We start from the raw sequence: 24,188 nt of genomic DNA, 5'->3' as shown, positions 1-24,188 counted from the left end.
TGGGTTCCTAACATTTTTGTATGTCTTGGCTTGTTAGTTGCATTTTGTTTAACCTTCTGACAGTCCTTATAAAACCGAGAAAGGGTGGGTTCTGCATGACTGAAACACGTCACATGTGAAATGATTTAATGTGTGTGTGTCTGAGGCAGAAGGGCAGCCTCTCTCTGGGGCAGGAGGAGAGCTAAGGCCTGAGGAGAAGGCGCTCACTAACGTCCAGCTGAGGTCTGGAAAATAAAGCAGCGGGATCCCAGCCATGGCTCCCTGACAGCTCAGCAGGATGAGATCTGGGAGTTTCCTTCTCCAGAACACCAGAGAACAGACCAGATGAAGTCGGAAGACTGTCGAGTGGAGACCAGGTCCCAAGAGTCCACTGTACTTTGGCCAGCAGGATTTGATGTGACAATCAGGTGAGGGGTTGAGCCCCACACGGCCTGGGGATGGCACAGGGCTCTATGTAGGTCACTCAGCTGAAGAGATGAAGATGGACTGTGGGTGAGAGTAGCGAATGTGACAGGGGAGACAGCAGGGGTGGCTGCGACTGAACTCCAGCAGCACCCCACAAAGCCCCCACCTCCTGAGGAGGACCCAGTGTCTCACATTTCCACGTCTTTGCGAGCCTTGTGCCTTCTGCCTACGGTGCTGTCACCTTATGTCCCATTTGACTAGTCCTGAGACTTACCAACAGTAGAGTGACACCAGTTCCATTTAGCCACACTGGCTTTATACCAAGATGTTCCCAACTTTAGATTTATAGAGCATAAAACAATGTGGAGAAGTTAAAATACTGAAGCACTCTAGATATGAAAAAGATATCTATGGAAATGGAAAGAAAATGTCTAATTAAAATCAGTGGAGTGGGGACTTCCCTGGTGGCGCAGTGGTTAAGAATCCGGCTGCCAACGCGGGGGACATGGGTTCAAGCTCTGGGCCGAGAAGACCCCACATGCTGCGGAGCAACTAAGCCCGTGAGCCACCACCACTGAGCCTGCGCTCTAGAGCCCACGAGCCACAACTACTGAGCCCACGTGCCACAACTACTGAAGCCCACGCACCTAGAGCCCATGCTCTGCAACAAGAAGCCATTGCAATGAGAAGCCCGTGCACCGCAACAAAGAGTAGCCCCCGCTCGCAGCAACTAGAGAAAGCCTGTGAGCAGCAACGAAGACCCAACACAGCCAAAAATAGATAAACAAATAAATAAATAAATCAGTGGAGTCAAGACGTCACGGGGTCAAGTACAGTGGGCACGGGTTTTGGAGTCAGACAGGTAGAATTTGTTGTGCAAACTGTCCCACCTCTTGGCCTGCGCCTCACCAGTGAAATGACAACTTGCCTTCTAGCTTGCTGTAGGTTGATGAAATAACGTCATATGTCCACGCTGTAAGAACTCGTCTTCAAGAGTTCCTCCTCTAAGGCCACTTCTGTGTATAAGGATTACAAAGCACTTTTTAAAAAAAATTATGAGTTCTGATCTGGATTTCTAAGGCCTTGGGAGCAAACAGCTCATGAAAGGACAGTCACCTCTATGGTCATTTGTTTAATTGTAAAAGTGTTTATGCTGAATTTTCTCAAAGCATTTGTAATTTGCTAATTTAGAGTAATGATAACCTTGGCATTCCCTGCATTTTTTTCATTGGTTTTTCTGTCTTTACGAGTCTTTTTTTTTTTTTTTGTATTAAAGGTTCCATCTTGTCAACAAGGAATGTCAAATATGTGTTTTAGTTGAGAACACAGGCTCAAGACTACAACACAGCCATGAAAGCTGGAGCGGAACACAGCAGCCGGCCACTGTACAGAGTAAGGGAACTGCCTTATGTCATGCTATGTTAACTCATGATTTAACTGGGTCCACTTAAATGGGTTATGTTGGTATTCCAGAATAAACAAATGTTAGAGACTAAGGAATGCATGAAAAATTTTCCATTGAAATTAATGTTAATTATATTTTTGACTTTGGAGAATTCTACTCTCCAGGCCCATAAAATCGTATACAAATACACATAAAGACAACATTTTTAGATTTTTATTTTACAAAATTTGGTGCACACACACACACACACAGGCACGCGCACACACACATAGGCACGCACACACACTTTTTTCTCTCCCCCCTCCCTCCATCTGTCTTGGTGGCATTTGCCCCTAAATGCTCTTTCCCATGGAATACTGTCCAGCTGTGGTATATCTTTACCACAGTTTGTTCGATCATTCCCTTACTGATGGTCATTCACATTGTTTCCTTTTTTGTCCTTACCAAAAAATACAATATACATTGATAAACACATAGTCTTAGGTACTGGCACTTTATTTTTTTTCTTAGGGATGGATTCCCAGAAATGAGTCTGCTGGGTTGAGTACAGTTGGCCCTTGAATAACACGGGGTTAAAGGCACGGATCTTCAGTGTAGTCGAAAACCCAAGTATAAAGTCAGTCCTCCGTATCCAAGGTTCTGCATCTACAGATTCAACCAACCGTGGATTGTGCAGGACTGTAGCACTTACTGAAAAAAATCCGTGTATAAGCGGACCTGTGCATATTAAACTGGTGCTGTTCAAGAGTCAACTGCATGTGTGTTCTTAACGTTAAAAGACAGAGTCACAATTATTTCCAAGGAGGTTGTCACAATTTGTATTTCTAACAGCAGTGTAGGAAGTTAACCTCTTCCCTTGCTTCCTTGCCATTAATATAGATAAGATGACAAATTAGAAAAACAAAGACTTACTGGACGAAGGATATTCTGATAAATTTGTTCAGAAAAATCATTCACGTTCATATACAGTCATAGCACATCAATAATCTTCAAAAACAAAAGAAAAAAAGGCCAGTTACAGTGGCCATTTACAGTTCTAATGCATGATTTGTGATGGATAAGGAAAGGAACTGGTGAATTTGAAATCAAGCCTAAAATGGAATCTGAGTTAGGCAAAAATAAGAAATTTTTTTTAGTTAATAATAAATATATGGGGAGATCACTAAAGTCTAATTTATGAAGTGTTTGTGAGCCTTTAAAGCAAAGTTGTAACTTACACTAAGTCAGGTTCTAAAGGGAAATGCTTTTGGTTGATGATAGTGAAACTCATGGAAGAAATGCCTCCTTTAAACAGAATTCTGCAAAAATTTATTTCTAAAGTGGACTAAGCACATGGAAAATTTAAAAAGCAATATAAGACATTTATTGACAGTTTCTTAAATTATTTTTCCTCTAAAGTCTCTGAAATGTAACACTGGAACTACATATGCATCCTATTCTTTGCAAGACAATTTATAAAATATTAAGAGAAATAGGGAAACACCCAAAAATACATGTAGTTTCTGGGTTATACAATATTTTGGTAAAAGACATGCATTTGCATTTGTATGTAAATATCCCAGTGGAAAATAACAAGAGCATGATGGGTGTGGCTATTCTTTACACAGCCCATTTATTCCGTGGTGCACACTGAGTGATAGAACCCACATCTGCTGCCTTTCACTCTCTTCAGTCTCTCTCAATTATCTCACACTTGCATATTTATGTCAGTAATACTTCTAGGAAATCTTCAGCAAACCCAGAAGGTTGAAACTTCAACATTGTCTTCTGTTGACTGAAGAGGCAGCTCAATAACAATGGTCATACCAACTTATATATGCCAGCAAGGAGGAGGAGAAAACATACGCTACATGCTATGAAAATCTGTTATGTGTTTCATCTGGAATGCAGGCTGGATTGTAAAGGTACTGAAAAACACATGTTCAGTATGGAAAATCATGTTTGATGTGTCCTAATTTGATTATCAAGACAAGAATTCCAAACTCTTAGTGTCTGTTAAACTTACATGTGCAGATCTAAAATATACAGTTTTTTTTTTTTGGTGGCATATGCTCGCACATAACCACTGAATTCCTAGGGTACTTGTCTCTAGCTCCTTTATGCTGCTTGCTGCCCAGAATATTTCATTACTGAATGAATTATTCAAGATTTTTAAAAACTCACTGTAATACAGCCAAGTAAGTCTATTTACAATTGGATATATTCTGATATGTATTCTTTAGTTGGGTATCATATACCTAACTATCAGTACAATATTGTTCTTAGGGGACCTCATTTTTACACATTTTTGAGTTGACAGATTGTATCTCAGTATGAGTTCCCATGTTCCTTCAGCACCTTCTCGAGGTTTCTCCCCAATGGAAGGGTTCTCACAGTACAACCTGGCTGCAGTCTCAGGGTTTATCCCCGTTGTGAACCCTCTGATGGACACTGAGTCGGGACTTCCTGCTGAAGGCCTTCCCACATTCAGAACACTCATATGGTTTCTCTCCTGTGTGGATTCGCAAATGTAATCTAAGAGTTGACCTCTGGCTGAATGTTTTGCCGCATTCAGTACATTCATAGGGTTTTTCTCCGGTATGAGTTCTCATATGTATAATGAGTTGTGAGTTCTGGATAAAGGATTTTCCACATTCACTGCACTCATAGCGTTTCTCCCCTGTGTGAATTTTCTGGTGTATAATGAGGTTTGATTTCTTGAAGAAGGTTTTGGCGCATTCATTACACTCATAGGGTCGTTCTCCGGTATGAATTCTCTGGTGTGTAGTAAGTTCAAATTTCTGGGCAAAGGTCTTGCCACATTCACTGCATTCGTAGGGCTTCTTCTCCATATGTGCTCGCTGGTGTACAATGAGGTTTGACTGGTGGGTGAAAGCTTTTCCACATTCAAGACATTCAAAGGGTTTCTCCCCAGTATGGATTCTCTGATGTTTAATGAGGTTTGCCTTATGGGAAAAGGTTTTCTTACACACATTACATTCATAAGGTTTTTCTCCAGTATGTATTCTCTTATGACTAATAAGGAGTGATTTAAATGAGAACGCCTTGTCACAGTAATTACAGATAAAAGGTTGCACCAAATTTCTGATTTTCTGGTGTTTAAAAATGCCTTCTTTATGGCTAAAGGCTTTTCCACTTCTATTATATTCAGAGTATTCCACTCCAGTATGCGTTTTCTCTTGCTTCAGGTAGAGGAGTGCTTTTCCAAATCCATTACAGTCATCGTCTTTCTTTCTTATATAGCTTCTATCGCTAGTAAGTAAGTCTGAATTATATCTCAAAGTTTTTTCATATAAGTCATATTTATAGGGTACTTGTCTTAAAGAAACAAAGTCTGTGCTAAGATTAAATGTTTTTCCAAAGAGATTATCTCTTTCTTCAACTGGGGTTTGGTTCTTAAAGATGATAAAAGGCCTTGCCTGCTCATCTGGGTTTCTGTGGTCCCTCTCCATCTGGTCATCAGCCTTCCATACCTCTAGGAAAGAGCACATGAAATACTCTGTCAACCCTTTCACCACAATGTTACGGAATGTGACGACTCCACAAATGTTCCATTGGAGGGCTGCCTCTTTAGTTTGGGACCAGTCTTCCAGTATAAAAAAGTCCCCAGGTTCCAAGTTTTCCTAGCTCTTAAACTCTGAAAGAAAAAGACAAAGCCTGTGGCAAAATGGACACAAATAGCACTGCCAGATTACAAAACGGCCTTAAAAGCGGGTGAAGGGAAATAAATAAAAACAAATGATGTGAGAAGGCTGGCAATTCCAGAGACAAAGGCTATTTGGTGTCCTCAAGGACACCAGTTGGTACAGGCCAAGAAAATAAGGAGATGTTAAGGGAAGAAACCCAGGCAGATCTAAGTTGAGCAGGCAACACTGAGACTGAATTACTGTGGTCAGATGGCCACCTCACCTACATGCTCGAGGCTCCTTCCCCTTTTCTCTCCTTTTTTCATCTGCACCAATAACGTCCTAAAGGCAACCTTTCTCACAGGTTTGCAGAGAGAACCCTATGCAGAGCTCCGACTTTTCCAAGTGGAAGGCAAAATCCAGAAATTCATAGATTCTGTAGGAAATATAAAATGGATCTAAGATATTTTTGACAGAACTGCTCACTGCTACTGCGGGTTGCACTACTTTTTCTATTGAAGTTGTTGGAGAGAGAAAGTGTTACCATCACTGTATCCTGTATTTCTCCTTTACGTGTGTTTAATTTCTTCCTCAAACCAATCTCGTCCCTGCTTTTATTTGAAGGAATCTTAAGGATCAAATTTATCCGGCCTCAAGCTATGCTTTAAGCACCTTTACTCTGATCTCTGTATTAACGGTTATTCCTGACTCTTGTGATCCTGCTGCCATTTGTGTCACTCTTGTACTGAAAAGTCTGTATTTTCCTTGAGGCTACTAAGCCAATTCCCATGACCTAAAATACAGAAGTCACCATTCTGGCTAAGTGAGAATACTAATGAAAGAGGAACTAATCACAGAAAAAGGTTTAAACCATGTTAGGCAAGAATCAAGGCTTGAGTGTGAGAGGTGAATAGTTACAGAAATTAAACAGGAAAACGTTAAGCAGCAAGAGACTGATATTAGGAGGTTATGACTCAGGATATGAGGTGCACAAGTCATCTGTTCTCAGTTACCTCTAAAGGTTTAGGGATTTGAAAAATAGATTCCTAAAAAATATTTCAAAGATACCAACCCATTCATAATCTCTAGGATATTACTTCCACTGGCTTCTATCTGATTCTCCTTCCGACCTTCCACATCTTCCCTAGAAAGTTGTGAACTGGAAATTCTAACTCTGGTATCCATAACTCTTCTCACTGATCCAACATGAAAATCTGGTTTGATAATATCAGAGAACTTGATAATGGAACACAGCTCCTAACTGCTTGGACTTCAGAAAGCCTGAAAATAAAGAAGGTAGAACTTCAGAGTCTGCACTCTCTCTCAGCTTTAATACATGAAGCTTGACACCAAAACCATTTAGTAATTCAGAAGCTTATCATTTTTGGTAACTGAGAAAGGACCTAAACACTACTAGGCAACATTGAAGTACGAACTACATATGAAAGCTGTCCTTACCCACTGATAGTAAGTTGCTGTAATTCTCCAGCATCACGTCCATGTAGAGGATCCTCTGAGAGGGGTCCAGTTGCTCCCATTCCTCCTGGGTGAAGTCCACAGTCACATCCGTAAATGACACTGATCCCTGAAATGGCATATTGCTATTCATTCTGAAATGATCAGCATTTGGTGATGTAGGAAGGACATATGAAAACTTACTCTTACCATGTTGTAAAAGAATCATTCATTTAAAAAACTTACATGTGACACCAACTGTTTTGTCATGTCTCCAAAAAATATTTTTATAAATAAAGCATTTATTCAGATTCCCCTATACCTCTGGTGCTGTCATATTAAGGAGGTATTTAAGATTACTAAAACTTGTTTCTTCTCTGAAGATGTACATACGAAGATAGTTACACAAACATTATTATGCAGTATTTAATGTTACCAGTTAGTGAGGATGCTCATATAGGTATTATTTTTATGGTCTCAAACTAGACAATATTAAAGAGTTAATTAAAGCTTTGACTATTTAAAGGCAGAAGATGAAATTCCAATTATAAGATAAAATATCAGGCATAAATAAAGATCTCTGTACCATACCCAAGCCATAAAAAGGGTAGAAAAGCAAAAACAAACAAGTGAGACTACATCAAACAAAAGCTTTTGCACAGCAAAGGAAACAATCAACACAATGAAAAGGCAACCTACCAAATGGGAGAAAATATTTGCAAATCATATATCTGCTAAGGGGTTAATATATAACAAAGAAAAAAATAAAACCCAATCCGATTAAAAAATGGGCAGAGGAGATAGACGTTTTTCCCAAGAAGACATACAAATGGCCAACAGGTACAGGAGGTGTTCAAAATCACTAATTATCAGGCAAATACAAATCAAAACCACAGTGAAATAATATCACCACACCTGTAAGAAAAGCTATTACAAAAAAAGACATTTACAAGTATTTACACATCATTTATATTGTACTAGGTACTTTAAGTAATCTACAGATAATTTAAAGTATAAGGGAGGATGTATATGGGTTATATGCAAATACTTTGCCTTTTTTTTTTTTTTTTTTTACTTTGCCTTTTATATAAGGGACTTGAGTATCTGCATATTTTAGTATCCAAAGGGGGCCCTGGAACCAACTCCCTTAGGATACTGAAGGATGACTATCCCCATGTTCATTTCAGCATTATATACAAAAGCCACATATGGAAACAACGTAAGTATCCACGGATGGAATATTCAGCCACAAAAAAGAAGGGAGTCTTGCCATTTGTGACAACATGGATGGACCTTGAGGGCATTGTACTATGTGAAATAAGTCAGACAGAGAAAGACAAAAACCATATGATCTCAATTCTATGTAGAATCTAAAAAAAAAAGAAAAACAAGCACATAGATACAGTGAACAGATTGGCGGCTGCCAGAGGCTGGAGAGTGGAGGTAGGAGGAGAAATGCATGAAAGGGGCCATAAGGTACAAACTTTCAGTTACAAAGTAAGTCATGTAATGTACAGTATGAGGACTGTAGTTAATAAAACTGTATTGCAGATTTGAAAGTTGCTAAGAGATCTTGAAAGTTCTTATCATAAAAAAAGTATAATTGTATGGTAATGATGGCTGTTAACTAGACTTATTGTGGTGGTCACTTCACAATACACACAAATATCAAATAATGTACAACTGAAACTAAGAATGTTATGTCAATTATACCTCAATAAAAAATAATTAAAAGTTAAGTCTATTACTTTTAATAAAAAAATATCCACAGCAGCATTTTACGTAAGAGCCCTAAACTGGAAAAACAAACATTCATCAATAGTAGATTAATTTCTCATGGTATATTAAAACAATTTAGTACTATAAAGCAGTGAAAAGGAACTAATTCCAGCTCCAGAGGGAGGATTTCACAAGGGTTTCAAGAATGCTGGCTAATTTTTATTTCTTGGTCTGAATGTATTTATGACACTTTTCACTATAGTAAATAATCCGCATGGAACAAAAGACATGCTGAAGCATATAAATATGAAGAGTCATATTTTGAGCTAGAAAACCGAGACTAATACAAACCAAGAAGAGTTATAAGGAAAAAAACTGAAGACCATTTGATAACTTTCAAAAATCATCTACATTCACTTGGCCACAGGGTAAGTATAAGAACTTTTGCATTGCTGCCAGACCAACAAGGGTTAATAAACCTGTGGCACATCATTTTGGCTCAAGTTACAATGATTTAGAAATGACTCTATCATCAAATATGAAAATATTCTGTATTTATTCTCACAATGCTGTTTTCCATACTCTATACAAACAAAAAAACTCCAAAAATTAGAGATAAAACACAATTCTGATAGCATAGGGTTAAAAGGGATGTCAAACATGACTGTCCTCAAAGAATTACTTTTGTCAATGACAGATGCAGTTTTGATGTGGAATCAATTTGGTGTTCGGAGCACAAATCCTATGGCCATGAGTAGAGGTGTATTTGACACCCAGAGCAGACCTCAACACTTCAAACTGTTCAACGTCTAAAATCTTCACCTATGAATTTACTTCTGAGTACAAGAATCCTCTTTAACCTATTCACATTCCCTGTCTACTGAATCCATGTAACTGTCCTTTTCAGTTATGACCTCCAGTTCCTTATCCCCTCCTTTTTCCAAATACCTCCAAAATTTATATTACGCTTGCCACCATCTTTAAAATACATGCCCCAATGACTTCCCACCATCTCCCACTCATAACTCGTAGCCTCAGGAAAAGTCACAGAAAGTAAGAAAAAAATGAAATAAAGGTCTGAGCACTACAAATGACCTAGTTATATTGCACAAATTTTCAGGTAACCCAATAGTATTATTTTATGACATAGGAATCTTTAACCACATGGCATGGGAGCAGAGAATGCCACTGGTGGGTCATCTATGCCTGAGATCAATGATATTGAGATCAACAATAATGACGTCAAGATTTTCCCAGTAGTAAATATTTATTCCCACTTTCAGATCACTTCTGAAATTATAGCTTTAAAAACAGGAACACTAGCAATTTTCCAGGGACTAAATTAAGTACTAAGGACACAAGACCCAAGACCACTCTTCACCCTTATAGGTCAGCTATAGAACCCAAGTCTTACCTTTGCTTCCTCTTTCCACTGCCACCCCAGCTATTACAAAAGCTTCCTAACTCTTATTTCCTGTCTCCTATCATTCTCATCTACTCCACATTATAAAGCTAACGTGATTTTTCTAAATTATAGCTCCACTCATACAATTACCTTGATCAGAAACATCATCCATTATCTCTTGAAATAAACTATGACTGCCCAACATTCAACACCATTCAAATTCCTCTTCCATCCCTCTCTCCCTTGACTCCCCTCTCTATGCACAGATCCTCCCACTTAGGTCACATCACAGATCACTTAGATGTGATCTTCCATAATTTGAGTCCCAACTCTCTTTTAAACCTGGAGTATTTTGTTTGTATTTCTCTTGTGGCATATATTTCACTCTGCTTTCTTTTTTCTTTCCTTTTTAAAAAAATGTGCCCTATTTCTTTTACTCTCCCCATTAGATGTTATGATTTTTTTAGACCAGAAATTGTATCTCTGTATTTCTGTTAGCACAAAACACATGAGTACAAGTTAGGGACTCAAATAAAATAAAATAAAAACAATTCTAATTGGGGACTTCCCTGTTGGCGCAGGGGTTAAGAATCCGCCTGCCAGTGCAGGGGACACGGGTTCGAGCCCTGGTCCGGGAAGATCCCACATGCCGCGGAGCAACTACGCCTGCATACCATAACTACTGAGCCTGCACTCTAGAACCCGTGAGCCACAAATACTGAGCCCGCATGTCACAACTACTGAAGCCCATGCATCAAGAGCCTGTGCTCTACAACAAGAGAAGCCACCGCAATGAGAAGCCTGCATACCACAACAAAGAGCAGCCCCCACTCACCTCAACTAGAGAAAGCCTGTGTGCAGCAACAAAGACCCAACACAGCCCAAAATAAATAAGTAAATAAATTTATAAAAAACAATGCTAACTGAATGGTGCTCAGTGTTCAAATTTTTCTCCCACTATTTTCTTGCTTCCTGAAGAGCCATGCCACATAATTCCTACAGTAACATCCTAAGTAGCTAGCTAAAATAATATAGCATCTGAACTGTACTCAGATTATACAAAAAACATTTGGTAATATCTGGTAAATCCTAAAATGTGGCTTATTTTCCTGAGATGTCATGCATGCCCCAGTATGCTTGCCTCTTCATTAAAAATGCTTTTTATTGTTTGTAATCTACATGATTCCCAGATCAATTCTGGCTGAACTTGTTCTTGACAATTTATTTGCATTTTGGTATTGGTCTTATTAGTGGCAATTTAGCTCTTCAGCATCCAGGATATGGTCACTCTATTCATGGAGTAAGTATAAGTAAAATCATCACTACATTGTCAGTACAATGTAAGTAGAGACACAATGTGACTCATCATCACCGAGGCATAAGTCATGGGCTAAATAACCTTTCACAAAAGAAAGGAACAGCACAGCCATAAAACTGAGTAGAAAAAAAAAATCTTAGAAAATATATATAATTGGATTTAACAGCAGGTTAGATGCATCTGAAGAGATGATTAGTAAACCTGAAGATAGGTCAGTGAGAAATATCCAGACTGAAATAGAAAAAGAACAAAGGATGGAAAACACATCAAAATGCCTAAGAGATACATGGCACAAACTAAAGGTCTAATATACTTGCAACTGGAGCCCCAGTAAGAGAAGCAAGATGCAACAGAAACATATTTGAAGAGATAATGGCTGAGAATTTTCTGGAATAGCTCACATCAGACTATAGAATACCTCTAACCCCAGGAATAAATATAAAGAAAACCACATTTAGGCACATCATAAAAAAACTAACAATCTCAGAAGAAAAAAATACACTGTTTTCTGTTGTTTCAATACAAACACTGGAAGCCAGAAAGTAACAGAATACCCTCAAAGCACTGATAATACTAGAATGTGAGTTGGCAAATTTTTTCTATAAAGGGCCAATTAGTAAATATTTCAGGTTTTGTAGACCATATGTAGCCTCAACTACAACTAATCAAGTTGGCTGTTTTACCACGAAAGTAGGTAGGGCAATATGTAAACAAATGGACATGGCTGTGTTCCAATAAAGCTTGATCTAGGGACACTGAGATTTGAAAACATTTCCTAAAAGATTAAGACCTTCAGAGAAGTTTAAAAACAACAAAAACGACAACATACTTCTTACAAGAGATGAATAACACAAAGCTTGAAAATAAAAGGCATTTTAACGGCTGGCCCAGGAACATCACTAATTAGTTAAAACAAAATTCTAAAAATATGTACATACCATGATCCTCAAATTCTACTTAGTGAATATAAAAATATCAGAAAAGAGAACTGGCTACCTCTAAAGTGAAGAGACTGGCTTTAATAGTCAAAAAGATTTTAGCATTGAGTGAGGTGACCTAATACCAGCAGTGACAGCATGCTAGGAGGGCAGAACCATGATACAGTGAGAAAGAATAAGAGACAGAATTCATGTACGAATTGTGTAACAAAAAGGAAAAAACATATTATGTGTGGAGGCAAATAAGCAAGATGATAAATATTGACTACTGGATAGTGTAACTGGTTGATATTAGACTAAACTGTAGTGCAAGTGATGACATTCAACTATTTGGACATACAAAAATGGCAATTTCATATAGCTCAACCTAATATGCTTTTATCTGTATTTCTGTGCATTTTCATACTTCACAGAATCAAACCAAACACAGGTAAGTAACAAACTTCCTTGGAGCTCAACCCAAAGAAAATGCTAAGAAAAAATAAAAAATAATAAAAAGAAAGAAAAAATAAAAATATTTTATGAATTACTAGGCAAACAGGAAGAGAAATCCAAAAAATTTAGAACCCTGGGAAAAAGGAGAAAAGCCTATAAGTTTCAGGAGAGAACTGAACAGGTCACATTCTGATAAATAGACAGGACTTTGTACTTGTTGAATACAACACCGAAAAGCAATGACTTCAAAATTCTGAAAGAAGAAAACAACAAAAGCTGGGCAAATAAATGAAACAGTTTACAGGTACTGGAAAGCAACCACTGCAGGGCTACAATTATTGAAAAGATGGGTGAACATGAAGGGAACTCCACATTCACACCGATGATAAAAGTGCTGAAAGGAAAAAATTATCAATCTTGAGTTTTACATCCAGCAAAATGTCCCTAAAGATATTTTCTAGACTGTGGCACAGAGAAACAGAAATCAAGCAGAAAGTGACAGTACTGCTACATGGAATAAACAAAAATTGGATTTGGGTCTGCAAAACAACTGGGATTTGGGGGCAGAGTAATGGAGATAAGGAAGCCATAGAGAAGGGGCTCTAAAATTCTGCATAAAAATTCACCTCATATCTTTGGCTTGCTCCTAACATGTGCAGGTGGAAGGCAAGCCTCCAGGAGAACTAGCAGAGTATAGCAGTTTTGTTCTGCCAGATAGTTAAGTTATTGGCAGAATAAAACTTTACATTCTTTAGAGGGAATTATGCACCATACAACATGTCCAACACACAAAAATTACTAGACATGCAAAAAGAGCAATTAATAGACAAAAAACCAAAAGATAGTCAAGAACAGACATAGCGATAATTCATGTATTAGAGTTAGCACACAAAGAGTTCAGATTAACTGTACAGTAATGTTAAAAATATAGAAAAAAATAATGCAGTGAAAATATGGAAATATTTCAACAAAAAAATGGAATCTACAAAAAGAAAGCAAATGGACATTGTAGAACTGCAAAATGTAGTTTTTAACTGAAATTGAAAACTCATTGTATAGACTTAAGAGTAGACTAGACACAGCAGAAGATAAGAATTGTGAATTTGAAGACAGGTAAATAGAAGATATTCAAACTGAAGCAGAAGAGAAAAAAATGGGGGAAAAGACAAAGCATTAACAAGATGTGAAGCATGGCCAAAAAAGTCGAATGCACCATTCCTTAAAATGCTAAAAGGAAAAACAGAAAAGGATAATGTGTAGTCCCAGAAGAAGAGGAAAAAAGAATGGGACAGAAACAATATTTGAAGAAATAATAGCTGAGAATATTCCAAATTTGATAAAAGGCAATGACCACAAATCTAAGAAACTCAGTAAAGCCCAAGCAGAATAAATACAAAGAAAATTATACCTAAATACATCACATTCAAACGGCTGAGTGTCAGAGAAAGAGAGAATATCTTAAAAGAAGCCACAGGGGGACTTCCCTGGCAGTCCAGTGGTTAAGACTCTGTGCTTCCACTGCAGGGAGGTGCAGGTTTGATCCCTGGCCAGGGAACTAAGATCCTGCATGCTGCAAAGCGTGGCCAAAAGAAAGAAGAAAAAAAACCATGCACTTCCTTTAGGGAAGAACAATAAAAATGAATTATTTCTTAACGGAAACCACAGATGTGAGACAGAAATGGAATTCCATGTTTAAAGTACTGAAACAAAAATTAACCCTAGAATTCTATGCCCAGGGAAAATACTTTTCAAAATGAAGGCAAAATAAAGGCATATACAGATAAACAAAAGCTTTAAGAATTCACTGCAGTATACTGATTTCTGCTCTTGGATTGTAGTGAGGCAGTATAATCCTAATCTGAGGTGATTACTATAGTATATAAACTGTAATCCCTAGAGAAAACATTTTCTTAAAAAAAGAAAGATACAAAGGAAAAACGACACATATAGGACAGATGAAAAACAAATAGCAAGATGACAGACTTAAATCCAACTGTGCGTATAATGAACTTAATTACAGACAAAATAATAAGTCAATTAAAAGACAGACGATCAGGCTGGATAAAAACTATGACCCAACTATATGTTACTTAGAGGTAGGAAACACACTATAAATATAAGAACACAAATAGGTTGAAGCAAAAAAAGTGGAAAAGATATACCATGAAAATGCTAATCATAAAAAGGTAGATATACAGCCTGTGACTCTAGAGGCAGGGATGCCTGGACAAGATGGCGGAGTAGAAGGACCTGACCTCACCTCCTTTCATGAAAACACCAAAATCACAACTAACTGCTGAACAACCACTGACAAAAAATGACTGGAACCTACCAAAAAAGATATTCTACTTCCAAAGACAAAAGAGAAGCTGCAATGAGACAGTGGGGAGGGGGTGCATTCCTGATACAATCAAATCCCATAGCTGCCAGGTGGGCGACCCACAAACTGGAAAATATATTCATAAAGATTCTCCTACAGGAGTGAGTTCTGAGCCCCATGACAGGCTCCCCAGTCTGGGGGTCTGGATTGGGAGGAGGAGCCCTGAGAGCATCTGGCTTTGAAGGCCAGTGGGGCTTGATTGCTGGAAATCCACAGGACTGGGGGAAGCAGAAATATCACTCTTGGAGGGCACACACAAAGTCTCATGTGCACACCAGGACCTGGGGAAAAATCAGTGACTTCACAAGAGCCTCAGAGACCTACTTGCTGGTCTTGGAGGGTCTCCTGGGGAGGTGGGGGGAAGCTGTGGCTCACTGCAGGGACAAGGACACTGGTGGTGGAGAAACTGGGGAATATACATTGGCATGAGCTGTCTTGGAGGCCACCATTTTGACACCAAGACCTGGCCCCACCAGATAGCCCAAAGGCTCCAGTGCTGGGACACCACCGGACAAACAACCAACAGGGTAGGAACACAGCCCCATCCATCAGCAATCAGGCTGCTTAAAGTCTTCTAAACCTATAGCCGTCTACAGACATGCCCCTGCCCACCAGATAGATAAGACCCAGCTCCACCCACCAGTGGGAAGGCACCAGATCCTCCCAACAGTAAACTTGCACAAGCCTCTTAGACCAGCCTCATCCACCAGGGGGCAGACATCAGAAACAAGAGGAGCTACAATCCTGCAGGCTGTGCAACACAAAAATAGAAAGTTAAAGAAAGTAAAATGGCAGAGAAATATGTTCCAGGAGAAGGAATAAGATAAAAAAGAACAACTAAGTGAAGTGGAGACAGGCAATCTACCTGAAAAAGAATTCAGGGTAATGATAGTAAAGATGATCCAAGATATGGGAAAGAGAATTGAGACACAGACTGAAAAGATACAAGAAATGCTTAACAAAGAGGTAAAAAATTTAAAAAAGAGATGAACAATACAATAAGAGAAATGAAAAACACACTAGAAGGAATCAATAGCAGAATAAATGAGGCGGAAGAACAGATATGTAACTTGGAAGACAGAATGGTGGATATCACTGTCATGGAACACAATACAGAAATGAAAAAAAATTGAGAACAGTTTAAGAAACATCTAGGGACAACATTAAATGCACCAACATTCACATTATAGGGGTTCCAGAAGGAGAGGAGAGAAAGGGCCTAGAAAGTATTTGAAGAGATAATAGCTGAAAACTTCCCTTACATGGGAGAGGAAACAGTCACCCAAGTCTAGGAAGTGCAGAGTCCCAGGCAGGATAACCCCAAGGAGGAACATGCCAAGACACATACTAATCAAACTGGCAAAAACTGAAAGGAAAGAGAAAATATTAAAAGCAACAAGGGAAAAGTAACAAATTACATACAAGGGAATCCCCATAAAGTTATCAGCTGATTTTTCAGCTGAAACTCTGCAGCCCAGAAGGGAGTGGCATGATACATTTAAAGTGATGAAAGGGAAATACCTACAACCAAGAATACTATACCCAGTAAGGATCTCATTCAGATTCAATGGAGAAACTGAAAGCTTTACAGCAGGCAAAAGCTAAGAGAACTCAGCACCACCAAAAAATCTTTACAACAAATGCTAAAGGAACTTATCTAGGCGGGAAAGAAAAACCCACACCTAGAAACCAGAAAATTACAAATGGCAAAGCTCACCAGTAAAGGCAAACATAAAGGTAGGAAATCATCCACACAAAAATATGCTATCAAAACCAGCAACAGTGAGGAGTACAAATGCAGCGTATTGGGAATATACTTGAAATTAAAAGACCAGCAACTTAAAAACAATTTTGTATACATATAGACTGATATATCAAAATCTTTTGTACCCACAAACCAAAAATCTACAATAGATACACACACACACACACACACACACACACACACACACGGGAATCCAAACACAACACTAAAAATAGTCTCCAAATCACAAGAGAAGAGCACAAAAGAGGAAGGGAAGAAAAAAGACCCAAGAAAACAACCCCAAAACAACAAAAAGACAATAAGGACATACATATCAGTAATTATCTTAAATTTAAATGAATTAAACGCTCCAACCAAAAGACAGAGACTGGCTGAATAGCTACAAAAACAAGACATGTATATATGCTGTCTACAAGAGACCCACTTCAGATCTAGGGACACATACAGACTATAAGTGAGGGGATGCAAAAAGGTATTCCATGCAAATGGAAATCAAAAGAAAGCTGGAGTAGCAATACTTATATCAGACAAACTAGACTTTAAAATAAAGACTGTTACAAGAGACAAAGAAGGACGTACATAATGATGAAGAGATCAATCCAAAAAGAAGATATAACAATTGCAAACACATATGCATCCAACCTAGAAGCACCTCAATATATACAGCAAATTACTAACAGCCAAAAAAGAAGAAATCGACAGTTACACAGTAATAGTGAAGGACTTGAACACCCCACTTACATCAATGGACAGATCATCCAGACAAAATCCATAAGGAAACACAGACCTTAAATAACACATTAGAGCACAAGGACTTATTGATATTTATAGAGCATTCCATCCAAAAGTAGCAGAATACACTTTCTTCTCAAGTGCACATGGAATATTCTCCAGGATAGATCACATGCTGGGAGGCAAAGCAAGCCTCAGTAAATTTAAGAAAATTGAAATCATATCAAACATCTTTTCTGAACACAACACTATGAGATTAGAAATCAACTACAAGAAAAAAACTGTAAAAAACACAACCACGTGGAGGCTAAACAGTATGCTACTAAACAACAAATGGATCACTGAAGAAATCAAAGAGGAAATCAAGAAAAACCTAGAGACAAATGAAGACAAAAGCATGACAATCCAAAACCTATGGGACACAACAAAAGCAGTTCTAAGAAGGAAGTTTATAACAAAACATTCTTACCTCAAGAAACAAGAGAAATCTCACGAGAACAACCTAACCTTACACCTAAAGCAACTAGAGAAACAACAACAAATAAAAAACTCAAAATAGCAGAAGGAAAGAAATCATAAAGATCAGAGCAAAACAAATGCAATAGAAACAAAGAAAATTAAAGAAAAGATCAACGAAACTAAAAGCTGTTTCTCTGAAAAGGCAAACAAAATTGATAAACCTTTAGACAGATTCATCAAGAAAAAAAGGAAGAGTGTTCAAATCAATAAAATTAGAAATGAAAAAGTTACAACAGACACCACAAAAATACAAAGGATCATAAGAGACTATTGCAAGTAACTATACGCCAATAAAACGGACAACCTAGAAGAAATGGACAAACTCTTAGAAAGGTACAACCTCCAAGACTGAACCAGGAAGAAATACAAAACATGAACAGACCAATCACAAGTACTGAAATGGAAACTGTGACTTAAAAAATTCCAATAAACAAAAGTTCAGAACCAGATGGCTGCACAGGCAAATTCTATCAAACATTAAGAGTTAACATCGGGCTTCCCTGGTGGCGCAGTGGTTGAGAGTCCGCCTGCCGATGCAGCGGACACGGGTTCGTGCCCCGGTCCGGGAAGATCCCACATGCCGCGGAGCGGCTGGGCCCGTGAGCCATGGCCGCTGAGCCTGCGCGTCCGGAGCCTGTGCTCCGCAGCGGGAGAGGCCACAACAGTGAGAGGCCCGCGTACCGCAAAAAAAAAAAAAAAAAAAAAAAAAGAGTTAACATCTATCCTTCTGAAACTCTTCCAAAAAATTGCAGAGGAAGGAACACTCCCAAGCTCATTCTACAAGGCCACTATCACCCTGATACCAAAACTGGACAAAGATACCACAAAACAAACTACAGGCCAATATCACTCATGAACATAGATACAAAAAATCAAAAGAGTAGCAAACCAAATCCAACAATACATTAAAAGGATCAAGAATTTTTCAATATCTGCAAATCACCTAATTAACAACCTGAAGAATATGCCACATTAACAACTTGAAGAATAAAAACCACACGGTCTCAATAGATGCAGAAAAAGGGACTTCCCTGGTGGTCTAGAGGTTAAGACTTTGCCTTCCAATGCAGGGGGTGCAGGTTCAATCCCTGGTTGGGGAGCTAAGATCCTACATGCTTCGTGGCCACAAAACAAAACAAAAAACCATAAAAAACAGAAGCAATATTGTAACAAATTCAATGAAGACTTTAAAAATGGTCCACATTAGGGCTTCCCTGGTGGCGCAGTGGTTGAGAGTCTGCCTGCCGATGCAGGGGACATGGATTCGTGCCCTGGTCCGGGAAGATCCCACATGCCACGGAGCAGCTGGGCCCGTGAGCCATGGCTGCTGAGCCTGCAAGTCTGGAGCCTGTGCTCCACAATGGGAGAGGCCACAGCAGTGAGAGGCCTGCATACTGAAAAAAAAAAAAAGGTCCACATTAAAAAAACCAAACAAAAACAAACTGAAAAAAAATAGATGCAGAAACAGCTTTTGACAAAATTCAACACCCATTTATGATAAAAATCTCTCCAGAAAATAGGCATAGAGGGAACCTACCTCAACATAATAAAGGCCATATATGACAAACCCACAGCTAACATCATTCTCAATGGTGAAAAACTGAAAACATTTCCTCTAAGATCAGGAACAAGACAAGGATGTCCACTCTTGCCATTATTATTCAACATAGTTTTGGAAGTCCTAGTCCCAGCAATAGGAGAATAAAAAGAAATAAAAGCAATCCACATTGGAAAACAAGAAATAAAACTGTCACTGTTTGCAGACGACATGATACTATACTTAGAAAATCCTAAAAATGCTACCAGAAAACTACTAGAGCTCATCAATGAATCTGGTAAAGTTGCAGGATACAAAATTGATACACAGAAATCTATTGCATTCCTATACACTAAAAACGAAAGATCACAATGAGAAATTCAGGAAACAATTCCATTTACCATCTCATCAAAAAGAATAAAATACCTAGGAATAAACCTACCTAAGGAGCCAAAAGACCTGTATTGAGAAAACTATAAGATGCTGATGAAAGAAATCAAAGATGACACAGATGGAGAGATATACCATGGTCTTGGAGTGGAAGAATCAATACTGTCAAAATAACCATACTACATAAAGCAATCTACAGATTCAATGCAATCCTTATCACAGAAGTAGGAAAGTTTTTTAAAATTTATACGGAAACACAAAAAGACCCAGAATAGCCAAAACAATCCGGAGAAAGAAAAACAGAGCTGGAGAAATCAGGCTCCCTGACTTCAGACTATACTATAAAGCTACAGTAATCAAATATGGTACTGGCACAGAAACAGAAATATAGATCAGTGCAACAGGATACAATACACAGAGATAAACCCATGCACCTATGGCCAATTAATCTAGGACAAAGGAGGCAAAAACATACAAAGGAGAAAAGACAGTCTCTTCAATAAATGGTGCTGTGAAAACTGAACAGCTACATGTAGAAGAATGACATTAGAACGTTCTCTAACACCATACACAAAAACAAACTCAAAATTGATTGAAGAGCTAAATGTAAGGCCAGATACCATAAAACTCTTGGAGGAAAACAGGCAGAACGCTCTGTTATAAATGGCAGCAGCATCTATTTTGATCCACCTCCTAGAAGAATAAAAATAAAACAACAATAAACAAATGGGACCTAATTAAAGTTAAAAGCTTTTGCACAGCAAAGGAAACCATAAACAAAATAAAAAGGCAACCCACAGAATGGGAGAAAATATTTGCAAACAAAGCAACCAACAAGGGATTAATCTCCAAAATATACAAACAGCTCATGTAGCTCAAGAGCAAAAAACAACCCAATCAAAGAACGGGCAGAAGATCTAAATAGACATTTTTCCAAAGAAGACATAAAATGCCAAAAAGCACATGAAAAAATGCTCAACATTGCTAATTATTAACGAAATGCAAATCAAATCTACAATGAGGTATCACCTCAGAACAGTAGAATGGCCATCATCAAAAAGTCTACAAACAACAAATGCTGGAGAGTATGTGGAGAAAAGAGAACCCTCCTACACTGCTGGTGGGAATTTTAAATTGGTACTGCCACTATGGAGAACAGCACAGAAGTTCCTTAAAAAACTAAAAATAGAGCTCCCACATGACCCAGCAATCCCACTCCTTGGCATATATCCAAAGAAAAGCATACTTCGAAAAGATACATGCACCCCAATGTTCACTGCAGCACTATTTACAATAGCCAAGACATGGAAGCAACCTAAGTATCCATCAACAGAGGAACTGATAAAGAAGACGTGGTGTGTACACTCACACACACACACACACACACACACACACACACACACACACACACACAGAGGAATATTACTCAGCCATAAAAAAGAATGAAATAATGCCATTTGAAGCAACATAGATGGTCCAGAGATTATCATACTAAGTGAAGTCAGAGAAAGACAAATATACAATATCACAGGTGAAATCTAAAAAAATGACACAAATGAACTTATTTACAAAACAGAAAGACTCACAGACTTAGAAAACAAATTTATGGTTACCAAAGCGGAAAGGTGGGGAGAGGGATAAATTAGGAGGTTGGGATTAACATATACACACTACTCTATAACAGGGGGGCGGAGTTAAGATGGCAGTGTGGGAAGACGCAGAGTTCACATCTCCCCACAACTAGGGCACCTGCCAGACACTGGTGGGGGACCTCAACGCCCAAAGAGACAGGAGGAATGCCCAAGCAAATCGGTAGGACGTGGGGGGAGTGGGGAGGAGAAGTGGAGGCCAGACAGAACCAGTGCCCAAGGGGTGGCTGAGAGTTGGGGAGGGGGTTCCCGTGCCTGGAAGGATCCTTGGGGGCTCAGAGCAGGGAGGAGTGAGCTCAGCGTTTCCCTTGTCCAATTGACCGGGGAAGTCTTCCCAGATCTCGGGCCAGGTCCTATGCCCTCAGAGGCCCCCTCTGGGCCACGTTGGTCCTAGGGGCAAGGAGGCAGGCCGGGGGAGAACAGGAGAGGCAGGAAGGAGGGGCCCTCCAGGACCAGAGGAGCGGGAGAGGAGCAGAAGGCATTGGCCCCACCCGCTGTGGCCTGGGAAGCCTGCTGAGTTCCCATGCTGGGTTCCCCACCCTCCAAAGCCCCCTCCAGGCCACGTGGGTCCTAAGGGCATACAAAGGAAGCTGGGGGAGAACGGGAGGTCGGGGGGAGAACGCAGGTGGGAGAGGCCCTCCAGGACGAGAGGAGCAGGAGAAGAGTGGAAAGCGTAGACCTGCCCACTCAGGCCCAGGAAGCCTGCTGGGCTCCCAGGTGGGGTCCCCTGCTCTCTGAGACGAGAGGCATGCCTTGGCCCCTTCTGTTCAGTTGAGCTTAAGCTCCACCCCCCACACCCCCCACACTCAGGGCCTTTTGCAGCCCTGTAGGTCCTAACCATAGGCCCCGCATACCACACAAACCCCACCCCTGCTTAGGCCCCGCCCTCCACAGCCAAGGCCTTTCCCACTTTTTTTTTCTTCTCCTCTTTTTTACTATTGTGGTTCTGTTTCACCTTCTGGATGTTGTTACATCTATATTTTAATTTTTATATTCTAACATATGTATTAGTTTCCTAATCTAAATTTATTTTTAACTCTTTGTTATTGTTCTTTTCTTTTTTTTCCACCAGGCACGGTTTGCGGGATCTTGGTTCATTAGCTGGGGGCTGGGCCGAAGCTCCTGAGGTGGGAGCTCTGAGTCTGAACCACTGTACTGACAGAGAACGTCAGACCCCAAGGAATATTCATCGAAGTCGCCCGGAGATCATCATATCGGCACCAAGACCCAGCTCTACCCAACAGCCTACAAACTACAGTGTTGGAAGTTTCAGGCCAAACAAGCAGTAAGACAAGAACACAATCCCACCAATCAAAAAAAAAAGAGAGCAAAAAAATATGTCACAGATGAAGCTAGGTAAAAACCTACAAGATGAAATAAATGAAGAGGAAATAGGCAATCTACCTGAAAAAGAAATCAGAGAAATGAAAGTAAAGATGATCCAGAATCTCAGACATATAATGGAGGCAGGAACTGAGAAAATAGAAGAAATGTTTAACAAAGATCTAGAAGAACTAAAGAACAAACAAACAGAGATGAACAACACAATAACTGAAATGAAAACTACACTAGAAGGAATCCATAACAAGATCACATAGCCATTATACACTCTACTGTTTACCTTGTATTTCTCATTTATTTCAATTCTATGAAAATTTTACATATTTAATTATCACCACTGGTTGTGATGTACCTATCCCCTCATTATGGCTGTTTGAAGTTCAATCTCCAGGTGATTCTTCAGCAAGGCCTGAGGCTTTCTCTGAATTATTAAATGCTAATCACAGTTTTAAAAAAAGGAATCAATAAAAGAATAAAAGAGGCAGAAGAAAAAGTAAGTGAGCTGGAAGACAAAATGGTGGGAATAACTGCCGAGGAGCAGAATAAAGAAAAAAGAATGAAAATAACTGAAGACAATCTCAGACATCTCAGGGACAACACTAAATGAACCAACATTCGAATTATAGGGGTCCCAGAAGAATAAAAGAAAAAGAAAGGGTCTGAGAAAATGTTTGAAAAGATTTACAGTGGAAAACTTCCCTAATATAGGAAAGGAAATAGTCACCGAAGTCCAGAAAGCACAGAGAGTCCCATACAGGATAAACCCTAGGAGAAACACACCAAGGCACGTTAATCAAACTTACAAAATTTAATTTAAAAAAATATTAAAAGCAGCAAGGGGAAAACAAAAAGTAACATACAAAGGAATCCCCATAAGGTTATCAGCTGATTCTTCAGCAGAAACTCTGCAGGCCAGAAGGGAGTGGTAGAATATACTTAAAGTGATGAAAGAAAAAACATACAACCAAGATTACTCTACGCAGCAAGAATCTCATTCAGATAAGATGGAGATCAAAAGCTTTTCAGACAAGCAAACGTTAAAGGAATTCAGCACCACCAACCAGCTTTACAACAAATGCTAAAGAAACTTCTCTAGGCGGGAAACACAAGAGAAGAAAAAGACCCACAAAAACAAACCCAAAACAATTAAGAAAACAGTAATAGGAACA

At 39.1% G+C, this 24,188-nt stretch overlaps 1 protein-coding gene and 1 long non-coding RNA gene across 6 annotated transcripts in view; one reads left to right on the top strand and one right to left on the bottom strand.

Moving 5' to 3' along the window:
* The window catches only part of LOC136793004 (uncharacterized), a 51,048-nt gene extending 47,066 nt beyond the window's left edge, over positions 1 to 3,982 (top strand). Inside the window, exons 3-4 of the long non-coding RNA XR_010837684.1 lie at positions 1,682 to 1,797; positions 3,521 to 3,982. This is a non-coding gene — a long non-coding RNA (uncharacterized lncRNA). The remainder of the gene's footprint in view (positions 1 to 1,681; positions 1,798 to 3,520) is intronic.
* The window catches only part of ZFP1 (ZFP1 zinc finger protein), a 59,552-nt gene continuing 37,653 nt past the window's right edge, over positions 2,290 to 24,188 (bottom strand). For 2 of the 5 annotated variants that reach the window (XM_067018551.1, XM_059043752.2), the window contains exons 3-4: positions 6,895 to 7,021; positions 2,290 to 5,285 (exon numbers count right to left, since the gene is read on the bottom strand). In XM_067018551.1, coding sequence (XP_066874652.1) covers positions 4,204 to 5,285; positions 6,895 to 7,021 — 1,209 coding nt within the window. In that variant the 3' untranslated portion in view covers positions 2,290 to 4,203. Of the gene's footprint in view, positions 5,448 to 5,723; positions 5,796 to 6,508; positions 6,650 to 6,894; positions 7,022 to 24,188 lie in introns of those variants that run through there. The other 3 variants (XM_067018552.1, XM_059043754.2, XM_067018553.1) reach the window with 3 other exon arrangements.

This window comes from Kogia breviceps, chromosome 18 (assembly GCF_026419965.1).
Source record: "Kogia breviceps isolate mKogBre1 chromosome 18, mKogBre1 haplotype 1, whole genome shotgun sequence".
Lineage (NCBI taxonomy): Eukaryota > Metazoa > Chordata > Mammalia > Artiodactyla > Physeteridae > Kogia > Kogia breviceps.
Note: the sequence above shows the minus strand (reverse complement) of the source record. Positions and strands in the feature narration are given on the sequence as shown.